Below are 18,321 nucleotides of genomic sequence, written 5' to 3'. Positions count from 1 at the left end.
CCAATAAGACCTTTGTTTCCATTGTGTTCTGTGTAGGCAAGGTAGCAATGTCCATATTTGACATGTGATGTCTCTTTTATGTTGGGGTTATTATGTATTGATATCAAACTTAAGCAGCAATTATGAAAATGATGAAATGGGTCAATTGAATATTCATGGCATGCTCTTTTCAAGAGTTGCACATCCCTTTCATCATCTTCATGTCACTCTGCCAGACATGCTCTCACTCTGGCCCGATCTATCTTACATACTCGGGCACTGCCTTCGCCATTAACCTTGTGCGTGTGGCCGGCTGTCCCTTTCACGTTAATTAAAACTACAAATGCACCAACCCTCCCCCCTGCCGTATTTGCTCACACTCCATTGCCTTCAGCTCTGATAACTGAACCCTCTGTCTTATTGATTGGTGTGATCTCATCCTGAACAATCCTCTCCTCTCCTCTCCTCTCCCCCAACCCTTCCCCTCTTCTACAGCCATCTACGAAAAATCTGCCGGAGAGACCGAGGCCATCGCTTTTGATGGGCGGACGTTCATCGAGTACCACAACGCCGTTACAAAGAGGTAAGGAAGAGGACAAAAGGATCATCCTCATCTATTAAGCTTCATCTAACTTCTCCATTGTAATAGCTGATAGCCAAATATCCCCCCCCCGGTCCATCCATCCCCTCCCTTGGTAAGCCGTGTTGATGATATCATCAGTGTGAGGGCTTCAGGGTGAACTAGGCACTTGGCTAATAGCTCATCCCGCCTGTCCATAGCAGTCCCGCTCCACTTTTGACAGGATTTCACTAATTAGCAAGACGGTTAACAATCACAGTTTTGCCCTGAGTGTGCTCTGTTCGCTCTGTGGTCTGCTGCTTAACACACACTGGACAATAAGCACGCATGTATGATTCAACTTTTTATCCCATTGTGAACGTGTGTGCAACCGCTCTTCGGAAAACGTGGCCTAAGATTTTTTTTTGTACTCTGAAGGGAAAAAGCTGATGACGCAAGTGTAAAATGCTTTCTGGTGCGGGTGTATAAAAAAAAAAAAAAAACAAGAAATCGTGTCCCTTTAGGCAGCTGATGAGACATTTTTACTCCATCTATCTACAAGGTTGGCAAGAGTGTGCCTCCAGGTTGGCACAAACAAAAATGTTTATGTGACGAACCTGAAGAGACATCAAGCATACGGCTCTATATCCTCGTCTCACGGCTCTTCACACAAACACTCAGAGGTGCGAAAACCAGGCCACAGTCTGCAGATCATCACACTCCCATGGAGAAGCACAACTCACACTCACTCAGAAACAACTGGCTGGAGAGCTCTGTCGGATATGTGTGTGTCTTTATGTGTTTCTGTGCTGTTTGTCCACGATCTAGGCGCTGGGGTTTGCGCCCCCTTTGTCCCGCCCCTCAGTCTGACCGTCCTTGTCGTTGTCCGCACGTGTCTTGTCTCATATAAATGTCCTTCACTGTCTTTCCTTTTCACTCAAGCCAACTGACCAATGAGATCCCAGAGTAAGTAGACTTTGTGACTGGGTGTTCGCCCAGCTTCGAATCAAGCCCAACTAACAGCAACAAAAAAAAGGCCATTTTTGATAGTTAACCCACTTGAAGAGGTTAAAGCACATTTTTCTGTCATAAATTCCACACAGAGATCATCTTAACCGTTAAAGTAAGATTTTACATTCAGACTCCATACCCATGATTTGATTTGAAAGATTGCATTATTTTGAATACATTTTGCAGTCATTAGATCTTCTCTTTTTTTTTCCAGTGCAAAGGGAAGCATGAATGTGTGCATGATAAGCATTGTGCTCAACCCTGAGAGAAAATGAATTGCTGTACCAAGAATGTGCAATATTTTATGCATGGTTGTAACTCATTCCTAAACAAAATGAATTGCCATGCACTTTACACTGAATGGCATTATCTGTTATATTGCGAATGAATGAGACCCCTTGAAAACTACAAGAGGAGGCCGTAGTAAATACCCCTTAACCTAGTTCTGGTGCCTGTAGAGTTTCTGCTTAGGAAAGCCCTCGGTCATGACTTAGCCATTAAGGGTTTTTCTTCCTGCTCATTAGCTCGGTAAGTAACCTCTTTTTAAAAAATCTCACAAAGTGTCGAAGCAGAATTCAGCTCAAATTAAGCCGCCTGGATTCGGCCCAGAGTTCCAATCCATGCCAGGGCTTCTGTCATTTCGTTTTTGCCAGATCTCTAACTGTAATTGTGAATAATTACGGAGTCCGCTGTACAGAGAGGCAGTGACATGTTAATCACAGATTTGTCTCCCTTTGTAGATTAGACCTCCAATTGAGATCTCTCCACAGTGTGTAGCCATGGGCATCAATCTCACTTAGCAGGAGGGGACAGTGGTCCTTGGAGCCAGACTGTCAAAAGTTTAATGGATGTCACATTTGCTAAGAGCCACAATGTGCCTGAATCTAAGCAAACCAGAGCCCTGGCACAGTACTCTGAAGGCGTGCAGATCAACTCAACACGATTTGATTTTGTAAAAGAAATGAATACTTTCTCGAGAGGCCATTAAGAGCTGGCTGAGGCCAAAATGTCAGCTGCTCACCTTGGGTTAATGTTCCTGTTACTATTTAGAGCACCCTTTGAAATAGCTCCTCCTTCACCTCTCTGCCCATATCTGAAAACTCCGGTCGATTTGCTCAAGCCCCATTATTTCAGTGACAAATCATAACTGGCCATGACTCTACTCAACTGATATGGTGCTTGACCCCATTTTTTGACAATTGCCCAATTTTTCTCATTCATCGCCTCCATCTCTAGACAGAAGGTAATTGCCGCTACACTGTGGCGTGCGGGGCCATAAATATAAAGGAGTTGTTCAATAATTGAACGCTGATGTAAAGTAGCCTTTGTGACAGTCTGGACACTGACCATGAATGTACTTAATCTTGATGCTCCCGTTTAAAAAAGAAAAAAAGAAGCCTCATCCCAGGGCATTTTGGTGCATTAGTCATCCACGCTGATCTGACCAGTTCCTTTGAGAACCTCCTTTTATGGTTGTGGTGTGATCAGGGCTAAGCCACACACTCTCTGTGATCACACAACAGTTGTTATCGACTGTTTATATGGTCGATATTGTACTAGATCAGATAAGTTATGCTTTTTGCAGCTCCAGGTCTAAACCAGACCTCTGTGAGTCACGCATGGACTCACAACATCCTTCCTTCCTTCCTTCCCTCCCTCCTTCTTTCCTTCTGGCCTCTTGCGCTTACACTGCATGCCGTTGACTTTCTCCCCTGCTCCCTTAAGTCCTGAATCTCTGGAGAACCCATCTGACCAGAGGTGAGTCTCTCAAAAGCTTTTAGACTTTGGTGCTGTCCACTCGCCTCTCGCCTCCTCATGCCCCCCTTCTCTCAAGACAACCCCTCCCTGACCTCTCACAGGGCTAAACCCTCCTCTGCAGAGACAACATTGTTTCCATTATCGAGAAAGAGTTACCGATACGAATCACAAAGCGCCTGTGCATGTGCCTCAATTAATTCTGAAGTTCAGAGCCCTCATAAAGGCGCAAAACCAGCCAGAGCTGCAGCCCCCTTGCAGCCGCTGTCCTCCCTGATGGCCAGTTATTATTCTAACCACTACTGCCACCTAGAGTTTAAACGGAGGACAGCACTCAGGGAAGCCTTCTGAGGATGTGAGCACACACAGTATTAGGAGTAGATAAAATCCCTGTATTTACAAAAAGAAACAGCAACACACCAGAAATCTATGAAGTCAGTGGTGTGTATGAGATTTAGAGGGCTGTGTGCCGGCGTTGTTTTATTCATGATATATTCAGCACTTTTAATAACCTTGACCTTATCACTGACAAGCCGCTCCGATGGAGATTTATTGGGCTCTGTAAGCTCTTTGAGGGTTTGCCAGGAGAGGGTTCACTGAGCTGTTTTTCTCTCTCTCTCTCTCTCTCTCTCTCTCTCTGAAAGAGAAATGACGCTCTTAAATCATACTTTTTGTTCCTGTTTATCTCAGCGGATTTAGTTAATCAAGGGGGTCAAAGTTTCCAACCTAAGCATGTTTTGAAAAGGAGAAAATCAGATTTGATTCTGGATTCTTTCCCCATTTCTGCTGAGGTGAAGCAGCGTTATTGTTGGCCTGAGCTGTCGAAGTTGCCAACAATCAATAAACTATCATCCCGTCACTTCCATTCTCTTTTTGCTCTTGCTCACTAATGAAAAGGAAAAACTCAGAGAAAATGAGAAAATACTTCTTACAGTGTAAGGAGACATTGCTATACTCAGTCCCCCATTGTCCCTTCCATTTCCTGTCCTGTTTGTATTCCCCATGAGCCTCTTTGCTTGGTATGCTGCCTCCTTTGTCTTGTTGTCTGTCTTGTCTAATTTTTGTCTGTAGCTCTGTACTGTTGTGTTTTTACCCACGTGTCATTGGTTCTTTGTTGTACGTGTCCTCACCTTGTCTGTGTCTTTGTGTTTAAATACCCTTTGAAGAAGGTGGAAATAGATCCATTTGGCAGATGTGCAGACAATTGCACAGATGCTGATTGATGACGTGCACACACAATCGTGCGCGCACGCAAGCTAATTCAAGACATTATTCTCTGGTTGTCTACTATATCTCTGCCGGACTCACAAAGAACAGAGGGACTGTGAGTGTGTTGGTATGCAGGAGTGGATGTGGGATGGTGTTTGTGTGTGCACATACAGTAGAGGCACATCGCTGTGTGAATTTTCCTCACACATCGGTGACAGTGACATACAGTGCCTCTTAAGAATAGGTGGAAGACGCCCCGTCTTTGCATTTGAATCACTCCCACAGCTGTAGCAGTCAAGAGACTGGAGATCAAACAGCTGCCTTAACACACATACACTCACACAAACACGCACACAAAGCAACACAGGAAGCACTGAGAGGCAATGCGGTTCAGGCTCAGTAGGATGTAGGAAAGCTAATAGCAAAACAGCCCCCTGCTACTCCTAAACTCAGTCTGCAACTGTAAAAATCACTGCAACTCTGTTGGTATGAGGCTGCTGAGACAGAGCCACAAAGCTGTCTGGTTACATGTGCAGGCACACAGAATCATACGTCATGCTTGGATTATATGTAGTGTACCCTCAAGAAAACAGCAGAGGTCCCTTGCTTCATATATGCAACTGCAAATGACACAAGCACCAACTGCTTCAGCTACGCCAAAGATTAGAACTGGCTTTGACGAATTAGATCAAAGGCTAACTAATGTATTTTCTGTTCTCCTAGTGAGAAAGCTCTGCTGGTGAACAAATTCGAGTTGAGCATTCGGACAGAGGCGACCCAGGGCCTGGTGCTGTGGAGCGGGAAGGGCGTGGAGCGCTCTGACTACATCGCCCTCGCCATCGTGGACGGACACATCCAGATGACGTACGACTTGGGCTCCAAGCCCGTGGTGCTGCGCTCCTCGGTGCGTGTCGACACTAACCGCTGGATACGCATAAAGGCCAGCAGGTAAGATGAGAGATGGCAGGTAGCTGGGGGATCAGAACTGAAAGCTTTTACAGTTAGACCAGGATTAGACTTAATCCATATTGTATTTGTGTTGCTGCAAACTGTGTGATCTCTTGCATGAATCATCTGCTACACGGTGATCCCTTGCACTGAGATGACTCTGATTAGTTTCAGATTAAGGTTATTTTCATGCCTGGTCATGCATGAGTATGACGCATTGCGCATCAAATTGCTTAGACACATGAATGAATGTTCAAAAAAGAAGACGTGGGCAACATCCCAATACATTTTGTCACATTATAGGAAATGTACCCAGTAAATAAATGAAAAAAACTTCTAACAGCATATTAATTAAAAGAGACACTGTGTACATACACTACAGATACTACATCACATACATTGACCCTAAAGATTTCATGTATGCAGACAAACATGGATGGATTAACTTGCTAGGCTACCCTTAATGGTCCATTAGACATTTAGTACATACTTGTACACCCACAGCATGTGTCTACACTATGTACATACATAAATAATAACCCATTAATTAGACACACAGTAACACAGGTTTTAGTTTAGGACATGGACAATCATTCCAGATGTAGAACAAAAACAAAGCACCAATACATTTAATAGTACACAGTGATGTCACATTAATGGATCCCTTCATTAGAAACAAATTAACTGCCTGAACTTTGAAAATGAACCACTTAACACCTTTTCCACGAGATCTCTGCAGAACATTTTACTTTCGACATGGCTGTGGATGGAAGTATGGGGGATAATTAGATTGGTTTAATCATGTAGGACAAGAATAATCGAACCTCAAAAAGCAGCTGCATCCATTTCAAACAGGGATTTGGCCAAATCTCATCCCAGGCTTACAGGGAGACCACATGAGTCGCTGGAAGATGACATAATTTGGATGTTGATGGTGGTGTAAATCGCAGCATGAGGCATACAGCTCACATACTTACATAGATATCTGTGTTTGTGGCTTGTCTTTAATGACACTCTCTCTGTAGGAAACCCACTTTAGTGGCTTTGAATTAGCCCCGTCATCACAATCCTTAAGTGTGTGCTAATGCGTAGCGTGGAGCCACCTACAATGAATGGTGCTGCACCGGCATCTGTTAGCTGGTAGACAGGCACATTTAGAACACTGCTTGGCAAAGGCAGTTATGGGAGTGCTTAGTGTGCTGGCAGTGGAGCAATGGAGTTTCAGTGCTTTAGATTAAATGGAACTGCTATTTACAGCTATTCAGTATGACATGCATGCATCAGACTGACTTCCAACTGCATCTCACTGTTTTTCTTTCTTTCTCCTCCTCAGAGCACTTAGAGACGGCTCTCTACAGGTTGGCAATGAGGCTGCAGTAACAGGTTCGTCGCCTTTGGCAGCAACGCAGCTGGACACAGACGGAGCACTCTGGTTGGGTAGGTGCCCACACATGTTAAAAAAAAAAAAAAAAAAAAAAAAGAAGAACGTCATTCACACTAAATGTGCAGAAAATGCGTCCACAAATGCCATACATCAACTCAGGGGAATACTTGTAATTCTGTAGTACTCATTCATCCTGGCCACTGGTAGAAGGCTGCCAGAAATGAGCAATGAACTCATTGGCATTGCAGAGGATAAGCAAAGTCTCTTGCAGGGAAAAAAGATTGCAGTTAGGGCGAAAAAAAAAAAAAAACCGTCCAAGCCTTTTCAGGTATTGAGTCGAGAAATGAAAGGCTATCTGACAAATTCAAAAGTTGTCTGCTCTCCTGAATAGAAAATGACCAAAGTCAGCCTGTTATCTACCTCGAGTTCAATTTGGTCTGAACTTGGGCTCAGAGAAATCGCTTCTGAAAGAACACACACAGCACGGTGGGATTGAACATTCTGAGGAAATAACACTGAAGACGGTTTTGCGAAATAAAGTGAGACTGTTCTTTAAAATGCACCACGCAAGGCAGCAAAGAGGCAGGTTTGAGTGGAGAAGCAGCATGAGTGACATTTAAGAGACTCGCTGCGTGTAGAGGTGCGCTTGTATACTCGCGTACACGTATACAAACACACACAGGGAGGCAGTGCTCTGGAACAGGTGCTGAGCGAGCCCTGCAGCAAGACTACATAATCCTCACGCAGCCCTCCCATCGAGAGCCCTTCTCCTTTTTAAATCCCCCTTTCACTGTACATCATTAATTCATCTGTAACTCGCATGAAATTAGCCCTGCCGATCCCCGATTCGGAGGCGCGCAATCCGATTAAAGGGGGCAGGGACAGGGGATGTAAAGAGCTCGATGGGGATATGAACTCCCAGCCCAACAGATTAAAAAAGGGAAAACAGGGAAGAGAAAGAGAGATGGGGAATGTAGGGGGGGGGGGGGGAGTTGGACTAACATGAAGCGAAAAAAGACAGGAGGATTCTGGCAGTGTAGATAAGAGGGATGCGCAGAGAAAGAGCAGGGACGGCAGCCAGGTAAAACATCAAAAACTAAGGTCAGCCTTCCAGTAAAGACACGAAGTTCTGAATAAAGACATTTAATGCAGATTTAGACAATAGAAAGACACTAATTACTACTTTGGATTTGCTGGCTCAAAAGAGAGGCTCAAAACATCATCAAAAGGAAAAAGGAGCGAGCCACATACCTAGCAATTAGGTCATCAAGTCTCCACACAAAGGCATTATGGGAGTTATTTAAAAAAGAAAAAAAAAAGGTTTGGATGATTTAAAATAGAAGAAAAAGCGCAGTACAGTTAAAGCTTAATGGAAGCAGCTAAAACATGTGCTTTGAAGTACAAATCGGTGAAGAAGTGTCCATTTTTAAACTTTCTATAGCTGGTTTACTGTTTTAAAGGGTCATTTTGTCAAATAATAAAAATGATTCCATTCAAATCTGTGGAGTGAAGGTGAATGGTATTTGGTCGCAGCATTCAAACACTTGATTTGAAGACTGAACAGCAACATTTCAGAACACGCTGTCAACAGTTGTTACTGTATATGGACTATTTATCGGATACAAAGTAGTTTCAAGTTTGGTGAAATGGTCCTTTAACATTTGTTGACTTTATTTGACTTGTAGCCAGAAATAGTTTATTTGACGCCCCTGGTTTGTTCGGAATAAAGAGAGGAAGAAGTGGGTAGTTAGCAGAGGTATTCAACACGACTGAACAGCCAAGAAAAAGGGAAGCGCCAATGAGAACAAGGAAAAGCTGTCACAGTTCAGACTTCGCCACTTGATGGACAGGTCATATCTGGGGATTAAGTGCTTCGTACTAAAAATAATGAGGTTGTTAAGTGTTCATAATTTTACACTCTGTCACCACCTTTAGTTTGTAGCACACTTTTTAGCACTTTATGCACCATGTCAAATTAGAAGACTCTTTTCCGTCGACTGTCTTAACTTTCTCTGGCTGGTACGCAGACTTCCTTTTTCCCTTTGATCACGGCGGCTTGACAAATAAAAGTGTCAACCTGTCGTTTCCATCAGCTGTTGGCATCATGCAAAAAAAAAATCAAAGACAAAGCCAGACAAAGACAAGTAACTGCTTCTGCAACAGAAATAAATGTCCAGAATATTCCCGGTACAGCCTTTTGATGTCATTAGAGAAGCTTAATTTGATATGAGATACAAACCTGTCCTGGTGTTTGATCTTTAAAGGAGCACTCTGCGCATTTTACAGGTCAGCTTAGTAGTCCTACCTGTGATAACAGTTGTGCAATGTTGTCAGTGTGTCTGCTGTGTGTGTGTGTGTGTGTGTGTGTCCTGATGATGTCGTCAGGAGATGCACCGGCTTCGAAAATTCGAAATTTGTAACAGAAAGCCTGTCGATGAGCATCCAATGCAACAGTGCTATTGGCTGTATTTATGGAAATGTGGGAACTTGTGTTTTAGGTGCACGGCCTATAAATAACTAACTGGAGTAGTCCTTTAAAAAAGATCAATATGATTTAACTTGCCTCAGTTTGGAGTAATTATTTTTTAATGAATGTCTCAGTTGTTCCGTAGATCCTAATTAGCGTTGTGTAATCCTCTGTCTCCATCTCTCGTCAGGCGGTCTGGAGGAGCTGGCGGTGGCCCGTCGGTTGCCCAAGGCCTACAGCACCGGTTTTGTCGGCTGCGTGAAGGACGTGGTGGTGGACGGCGTGGAGCTCCACCTGGTGGAGGACGCCTTAAACAGCCCCAAAATATTACACTGTTCCGCCGCCAAGTAACCCGGCAGAGACAAAATATGAAACAAAAGAAACCCTCCCACCTACTCCCTCCATAGTGCCCATGTCTCCTGCTGTAATTATTTTCTATTTTTGTATACTTTTCATCGCTTTTTATATGGAAAGAAAATTAATATGTCGTTTTAATTTTTGTTTTATGTCTTTTGTTTTTTGTTTTTTTTTCCAAATCTGCACCTCCGTTCACAGAACACGCTTTCTTTTCCTTACTGCTCTGGCCCTTCATCTTTTTCAAAAAGCAGGCATCTCTGTGAAAAAGAGATATTTTCTTCTTGTCAGTTTTGTTGTTTTAAAACAAACGTCAACGTAAAAAAAAAAAAAGAAAGCCTGCTCCTTTCCTCGCTCGTTACTTGAACACTGGTGGACCTCGCTGATGATTTCTGGTTACTGCCTTGTCTTGGTGCCATATCTATCGTCCACATTCCCCAAGCATGGCCTATACACACATGACTATATAGCATACATTCCCCATGAGAGGTGGACGCAGTGTTTGCTGCAGCCGGTGTATGCAGCTCTTTGATGCTACAGCCAGCTGGCGTTTCCAGTCAAGAAACTCTGTATTCAGCCCCAGTAGCCCACTGTATTTTCCTAATGGGACTTTTCAGATATCAGTCAAGCTGCTACAGTGAGAAAGTACACAGTCGAAACCACTCGATCAACCCCCATCTCACAGCGCCAAAAAAAAGAAAGAACTCTCCACTCGATCTGAATCCCATCAGAGCCTTTAGTTTTGAAATATGACTCACTAACACTGCAACCCGACGTGATGGAGACGGAGAGAGCGCTGCTTTTCACAATGACTCGCATATCATTAGTCATAAGTCAAGACATGAATCACAGACACGAATAAATGTTATAAATATAGAGTATATAAATAATACCTGAGACTGTGAATATGTAAGATGGGTTCTCTTTGGAGAATTGTGCTTCTCATGTACTATTGTGCGTTCTGTTTTACAATCAGCAGATGAACTAATGATGACCACTATAAATGCATGCACTTCTGCAGTGTTGGTTTGAATCTGGTTTTTGTTTGTTTTTTGTTTTTTTTTTTAATCACGTTTTGTTTCCAAAAAAAAAAAAAAAACTTTCTAATTTGGAAAATGTCACTGTTTGGGGGTTTGTTTGTTTTTTGAAATGACTATAAAAGGTTCCTTTTTTTCCTCTTATTTCCACTGATGTGATTTCAGAAACTACAGAGCTCATAATATTGTTTTATATTTGTTCATTCCCTGTATCTTATTTTGGTCTTTTATATTATTTTTCGTGGAAGCAGTTAGTTTTGCAGGACCTTGAACGGTGCATAAGGGGAAGAGTTGTTACTATATCTGACCTTAAGGAGGTGCTGAAAGCAAAGACTGAAGAAAAGGACAGACGGAACGGAGACGAGGAGAGATCTTATCACGGGGAGAGCTACTTCTCTCGGGATTGCCCTGTCAGACAACAGTCAGTCGTCAACACAAGCAAAAACATTTCAAAAAAACCGAGACTTAATTTCTCTTCGTATTTGACCCAGGAGCATTCCTGGAGGAGTCTTTATTCGGCTGTTGAAAGACAGAGAGACTGTGATGTTGTTGTGACCTTTTGAAGCCATAACAGCCGCAAAAATGGGAAAAGATGCATAATCCTACAGTACTTGCAAACTAACATAGTAACGCATGGGTTTGTATTACTAGTGCAAATTCTGTAACATTCAGTGAACTGATGCAACACGGAGTCGTCTTCGCTGAACCACAATAAGCTGCGATGACTTACTTAAAGACACTTGTTTTGATATGAGAACCTTGGCAATACTCTAAGACAAAATCATGCTTGTTTGTGGATGAGTATCAAATGGTCTTGTACTATTTTTTTCCCTTTCTTAAGTTCTTATGTTTCCTTTCTTAAATCATCAAATGACCTGTTTTTGTACAGCCCTGCAATTTTTAAGTGTAAATTTAGCAAATGTGTGATCTGTGGAGGTTTATGTTTTTAGTAATATACACTGGAACCATGTCTGACTTGCCTGTTCGCCCACATGATGATATACTGATGTACATGGGGGGGCCATGAAGCTATAACTGCGTTGTGTGTGTGATCAAGCACTGAGTGTCCACACCAGACCAGGAAACCCCTTTGTGATGTCCCAATACATGTTTAAAGTCCAGCACTCACTCTATTAACCTTAGACTGGTCTTGTTTTACCACACTGTTCTTAGACTTTGCTCCATTCAGGTGGTAACACTTAATAAAGGAGAGCTTGTGGTACATTTGGATGGACTGAAGAACAAGACAGACAGTTGCAGTCTATGGTTTGGGTGGAAACTATGAATTGCCTTAAAAACTGGTCACCTCCACTCTGAGCAGGTGACAAAGACGTCATCCATAGAACTGTTTCCTTACTTTAGCAAATGTATTAGCCTCATCCCCATAATGTAAATGAGTAATACATAATAATAATGATGATGATATATTAGTAATAATGCTCATACACAAAAAAAATCCCAGGGGGCTACTGCAAATGTCCCCTCTGGCTTTTTACAAAAAACCTTCTATTTACTGTTTTTTGAATCTATTTTCTGTTCCTTATTTATGTCTACATGTGGATTACCCTCCATGTCTGGCCTCTGTAAACTACTGTCTGACTGCGCAAACCTCCTCAAAGGGCAGTACACCAAGTAAGAGTGGCATGACCTGAACATTACTAACTTTATGACCTTTGTCTTGTGTTCCTACCACCATGAAATAAAATGTCAACCAAATGGAGCCCATTATTGTCCGCCATCTTGATTTTATCACCACGTGCAGTTGATTAGCATTTCAGTGACTCCTTAAAGGGTAAGGATAAGTCTAGTGCTATTAAATATTTAATAAATATTCTCCAACAAAGCCTTTTCTTTTAGTGCTTTCTGACCATCCCTACCCTGACTGTGGCTCTCAGCGTGGAGCCTGATCGTTCCAAGTGAAGACATAAATCTTTAAAAACGGATCACGAATAATTAATTTAACTTTTAAAAAGGCTCAGTAATTTCCCAAAGCATCTGGCCACTGTCATTTTTAGCAATTGTCACTGAAACAGGAGTAAATAGTGCATTTGTTTGGGACTATTTTTAGCTGTGGATTAATACAAATTTTTCAACAACAATGGAGCTCAATGGTAAACAGTAATAAGATATATCAGGCTTTGTAAATGCAGACAATACTTGTTACTAGGGTGAGTTCAGAGTTGGATTAAGTCTTTCATGGGATTTAGTTACAGTAGGAAAAATAATAGCACTGAAAACAACACTTCTGTTATTGACGCATTTTGACGTCTGAGGCTGCATGAAATCATGTAGATTCTTGAATGGTTGGAATAGTAGTTTCAGTAGGTTCAGCTTGCCTACAGCCTTCATCAGTAGGTGGAGTTTGCTCAATTGCGATACAGTATATAATATAAAGCATTTGATTAATATCCAAATGATTGATTTTAGACCCATATACTATTTCTGTAGATAAGAAAGTTAATGGAAGGGAGGAGAGTTCACCAAGAGGTGTTTTCTAAATAGTTCGAGGTTCAGATCAGTTCAAATTGCAATACGCAATTTGGTGGGAAAGCTCAGATATCTTATGAATTCACGGAGTCACTTTACCATTAATTTTTAGTTTCTCTGCGTCTGCATATGCTGAAGCAATCACAAGTTAAGTCTTCAATCTGTGGTCTGTCTTAATGAGAGGTGTCTGCTCACATTTTGATTGAAACATCCCAGACAAACACTGTTTTTCCAAATCAAAAGCAATTTAAATCAGCATGCTCATACACACTTCAATAAACAGCATTTCTGGCTACGGTGATATTTACCTCTATTTAATTCAAATCACCTACAGCAATCTCTGGTGCCCTACTCCTAATTGACGGCCTGGAATTCAAGAGAAAACGACAACTGCTGCACAGCTTCATACATCATTCAGTACAACCCCATTCCATCTTGAGCGTTTTCATTAAGCCTGAGATTTAATGAGTTGAATTTATTCCTTGCTAATGACAGAGAAGGACACTGCATCTTGTGTTGTGTTAATTAAAACTCTATGAAATGGTGTAGATGAAATAGTTTGGCCCAGCGTGGGATCCTTCCGGGGAAAGATTGTTTTGAAGTTAATAAGTGTAAGTAGTTTGATTAAAGGGTTCTCCAAGAATTAAATTGAGAACAAAATACGATATCCATCTATGGTATGGAATCAAATGAAATAGGGGATCACTGCTCGGATGACACCCAGGATTCACAGAAAGCTGATTTTGATTCATGCGTTAAGCAGAGGAAGGAGCTGAGGAAGAGGAGGAGCTAAGAGGTTCTATGGTCAAAGTGGATTTGTGAATTATGCAACAAACTCAGGCCCTTTCTGGGTAAAATTTCATCAGAGCCTCAAACCATGAGTCCACGACATTATCCATGACGGAAGAAACTGCAATTTTCTAAGAATGTTTTTGAAAAATGTTGGATGTTTACGGCCCTAAAGTAAAAGACCTCACCCTTACCGTGCTACTTTTCACCCCCTTTTGTGAAATAAAGTTCCTCTCTCGCAGCTTTTTATGTCCACATGGTAATAAAAGTTCTTTCTCCCTGACAAGGCTCCAGCTGTCCAGCTGCATCACTCTCAGTATAAGTCCCCTTTGTTTCCCTTTCCAGATTTTTTTCAATCTTTGGACAGGCAGATTTGCAAGTCTCAAGGCAAAAGGGGTCAAAGGTCCCAAGCCTATAGAAGCAGCCACCTCGGGGTATATGGGACATCCTGGTTTCCAATCCCCCGGGTGGGAAACCAGGCTTTGTGCCCCAGAATCTTTTTGTCCCTCGTAGACTCAACAGGACGTTTCAGTCCAGGAAACCTCGTCACACCTTTCCATTCCTAACTTTATCATGCATTGTTTACATCACAGTTAATCATTCAGCCAGCCCAACCATTTTATTTTAGAACTATTTAATGTGTTTTTTCTGCTCTTCCAGGCATCCATTACATGCTGCATTTGAAATGCAAAATATTAAGTGTGCATGATCCATCAATAAGTTAACGAGTTAAAACTGATTGGTACGGTCCTTTCATTGTGTGTTGTCTATCATAAATGCTCACCAAATCCCATCACTTACAAGCTAAAGTGAGCTAATTTCCCCTACTTATCTCCTAAAGTATGTGCCTGTGGCTGCAGGACAAAAATAGTTTCCCATCATCCATAAAACCAACACAAGGCAAACAAGGGGCATCTCAAACACAGTAAATAATATGACTTTGCTGTTCAAGTCCCTCAGTCTTTTATCTATCCCATTTAGCATTAAACACTAAATGTGCACTCAGTGTTGTTCCGATATTCAGCTGTTTCTCACCCTGTTCATCAATTCCCACTATGTATCGATCAGTGAGCTGCGCGACAGAATCGTTTTACTGCTCACCAGACCCAAACAGTAAACCCTATGTTCAAACCCATTCATCCGCCCTGAAGCGCGCTGCATTTGGCAGAGAAAAAACATCCACTTTAACAACAGAAATTCCACAGAGAGAAGAAACTCTCCCCTCCATCATCTCCGTGTTTGTTTGTAAGCTGCAGCAGCACACTGGGTCAAACAGTGGAAAAGCAAATCCATAGATGTGAAGCCTGTGAGCTCAAAGACAATTGCATAAGCCCATCCATCCCCCAGTAGATTAACCTCCACTGATAACCACAGGCTGGTGACGTCAATGCTGCTCTGCCGCTCTTGCAACACCAGCACCATTCTCCAGAGCGGGGAGGCTGTCCCACCGCAACGGCACAACAGAAGAGGAGGTGTATAGACCTCCCTTATCTACCACAAGACAATAGCAGAGCTTTACAATAGCGTAGCAAAGCACAGCACAAGTTCATTACTATTGCATCATTGGTGAAAGTACAATAAATCAACGGGAAGAAATAAATAAATAACATTTCCACCAAACTTGTAGGCTAAGTAGGCACAGGTATGAGGCAGTTTCTCTATTTTATAGGTTGTTGCCCCACAGCTTTACTGTCCTGCTGCTTCGTCAGTGGGTTTATGCATAATCAATTAAATGGCAAAAAATATAAGTCAGTAGCTCTTTCATTTTTGCAAATAATCACAGTTTACTTTCAGCAAATGCAAATTTTGTTTGTCCACCTCACAGCATGGGCAGCTGCTTACCAACATGTGTTTTGTGGTATGTTTTACCTCCATTAATTCACAGTCATACTGTAAATCACAGGTGATTTAAGCTTTGAATATGTCAGCAATATATGAAGTGAGGACTTTTTATGCATATTTTTCAAAGGTGCTTACAATAAAAGTCTCTAATATGAACTGGAATATGTCAGGGAACTTGAACAATGATCTGCAGATGCATCAAGTTAGCTATTGTTAGTCAGAACAGGACAGGAAGAGGAGCTTGTCGTGTAAAATAACGGTGTAAAACGGTCACATGTGACTTTAGAATGACTATGCTAACCTGAATAGCCCTTTTAAATATGCTAATAAGCTACAACAACAAGCTGCTGTATCCTTTCATCAAAATACCACAAAGTTGTCAAAGTTAGTTTTGAGTTAGCAAATTGGAATTTAATTCTGTATGAAAAATGGCATTTCCAGACTTTTGTTTTGTTGAATAATTGAAAATAATTATTCCTATGATTATTTTTAAAATAATCATGCTAAAGAAAATGAAATGAACCACAATAAAGATTACATTCAATGAAATATTATCACAATGAAACAATACTAAAACATATTTTCTTTTTCCTTAATGATTGAACCAAATGTTTAACCAATATGATTAGGAATACTTCACACTGGTGGTTAAAATACAATATAAACACTCAAATGACACAGATTTTCTCTTTATACTGAGCAGCCAATTCGGGCCTTTATTTTGAAGGTCCTAACCGGAAGCCGTGTCGGGAGTTGCGTGTGGCCGCTCGCTCAGGCTCAACAGATCTCTCAGTCTTCACAGCGACTCTGCAGAGGCACAAAGGGGAACGTTTGAGGACACTTGACAGCTCCCACAGACTGCTATGACATCTCGCAGGTAAAGCGGCCCTTGTTTCTGAAAGTGTCACTAAATCGCGGCGGAGTGTTTCTCAGCCTCCTCACTCTGCACGGAGCGCGCACGGATTTGTGCGGGCGAGATTGAACTGAGGCTGCGAGCAAGAAAACAGGGGCGCCTCAACTTTTTTGCGTGCCACAGACCCCTGCAAGTGAGGCACTTGACGCCTGGTCTGTTTTAAATTCAGTCCGATGAAACTCTTATCATGAGCGCGCCTTGTTAATTATGAGTTGGCACTGAGTTGTTTGAGCTGACTTTGCTGAAAAGGATGGCGGTGACAAGAAAGTGGCAACGCTGAAAGCTCTGATGAAACTGTAGCTTTACGTTTAGTGAAATTACACTGGCTGCTGCAAAGTGGAGTAACAGTGAGATTTAGGTTGTTGTTGTTTTTTTTTTTCTTTATCATTTTGGATTTTGTGCACATGTGTTTCTGAGGGGAGTGATTTATATCTGAGCTGTAGCCAAGTCAGACCTAATGTTTAATGTGAACGTTGTACTTATTTTCTCACACCACAAAAGTTTTTACCTTCACTTTTTCTATTCTTGTGCCGTGGCCTTTTCTCTGTCTCTGTCTGTCTGTCTGTCTGTCTGTCTTTGTTTTTTCTGTGTGCACAGAGCAGGAAATTGGCTTATAGCTTCCTGTGAATCCAAGCCCCACGTACCACAGTAAAAACCCCAGAAAAACTTCAAGTTTATATAGCAATATTAACTCAGTGTCAGGGCTCTGCTGATGTGTTGTCAAGACCCACAAAAACAATCCAAAAGTGCATGTAATCAGTCACTGAAGCTTAAAAACAATTCTGAAAACAATGCAAACAATTTAATACCAATGTAAAATGACTACTTGTCCTAAATCACGGACAGCGGCCTTCTTTACACTGACAGCTTGGCTAAGTGTTGTGTTACTCATAAATGTGTCCACTGTGAATGCGCCTCCCACCAGTAACTCGGTCTACCCACATATTATTAACCACATGTACGTCTGTGGACGAGTAATGATTTGTAGATCTCCCTGAAACATTGACCAGCTTAGTGTGTGAGGAATTAAGAGCAACAGGAGGCTGCGCTTAAAGCTGCAAACATGAATGGACGCGTAGTGCTTTACTGTAGCGCTGGAGTTTGTATTATTGGTTCATATAATGTCAGATTTCCAACCCAAGTTAGCCTTTTCCTGATAAATCTGACATTATATGAGTCAATAATACAAAATCCTCCAGCCTCCTGTTGCGCTGGATTTTGTATTATTATTATCATAATGTCAGATTTCCTCCAAGTTAGCCTTTTCCACATACTTTCCAGTACACACCCAGTAAGCTAACACTGCCTGATGTATGTGTAAGTAGATATAATGATTAATCGAAATATTCAATCATAACTAATAGTCCGTGCAAGTGTACCAACTGTTGGTCCTGGTACAGGTTTCTGTGCAAGGTGACTTCTAAAATGTTGCCTCCAGCAATCTGACAGTTGTTGCTGTTGTGGATTCAAGAAAACGCAGCGTTGGCAGTCAGAGAGTTTACAGTCGATACAGGTAGCCTACTAGTATATGGGTGGGAAAAAAAAAAAAGCAGATGTGCTCAAACGTGGTGTTCAACGTGACTGTGG

The 18,321-nt window shown here is 41.9% G+C and overlaps 2 protein-coding genes across 3 annotated transcripts in view; both read left to right on the top strand.

Annotated features, from left to right (window-relative positions):
- agrn (agrin) overlaps positions 1-12,423 on the top strand; it is a 233,982-nt gene extending 221,559 nt beyond the window's left edge. Inside the window, exons 33-36 of the mRNA XM_070839320.1 lie at positions 475-562; positions 5,237-5,461; positions 6,795-6,898; positions 9,503-12,423. Coding sequence (XP_070695421.1) covers positions 475-562; positions 5,237-5,461; positions 6,795-6,898; positions 9,503-9,663 — 578 coding nt within the window. The 3' untranslated portion in view covers positions 9,664-12,423. The remainder of the gene's footprint in view (positions 1-474; positions 563-5,236; positions 5,462-6,794; positions 6,899-9,502) is intronic.
- Positions 12,424-16,620: 4,197 nt separating this feature from the next.
- ptpn11b (protein tyrosine phosphatase non-receptor type 11b) overlaps positions 16,621-18,321 on the top strand; it is a 35,041-nt gene continuing 33,340 nt past the window's right edge. For both annotated transcript variants that reach the window (XM_070839304.1, XM_070839303.1), the window contains exon 1: positions 16,621-16,698. In XM_070839304.1, the coding sequence (XP_070695405.1) occupies positions 16,685-16,698 (14 nt within the window). In that variant the 5' untranslated portion in view covers positions 16,621-16,684. The remainder of the gene's footprint in view (positions 16,699-18,321) is intronic.

The sequence above is a fragment of the Pempheris klunzingeri genome, chromosome 11, assembly GCF_042242105.1.
Source record: "Pempheris klunzingeri isolate RE-2024b chromosome 11, fPemKlu1.hap1, whole genome shotgun sequence".
In the NCBI taxonomy this organism is placed as follows: domain Eukaryota; kingdom Metazoa; phylum Chordata; class Actinopteri; order Acropomatiformes; family Pempheridae; genus Pempheris; species Pempheris klunzingeri.
This window is presented reverse-complemented; position numbering and strand designations above follow the sequence as displayed.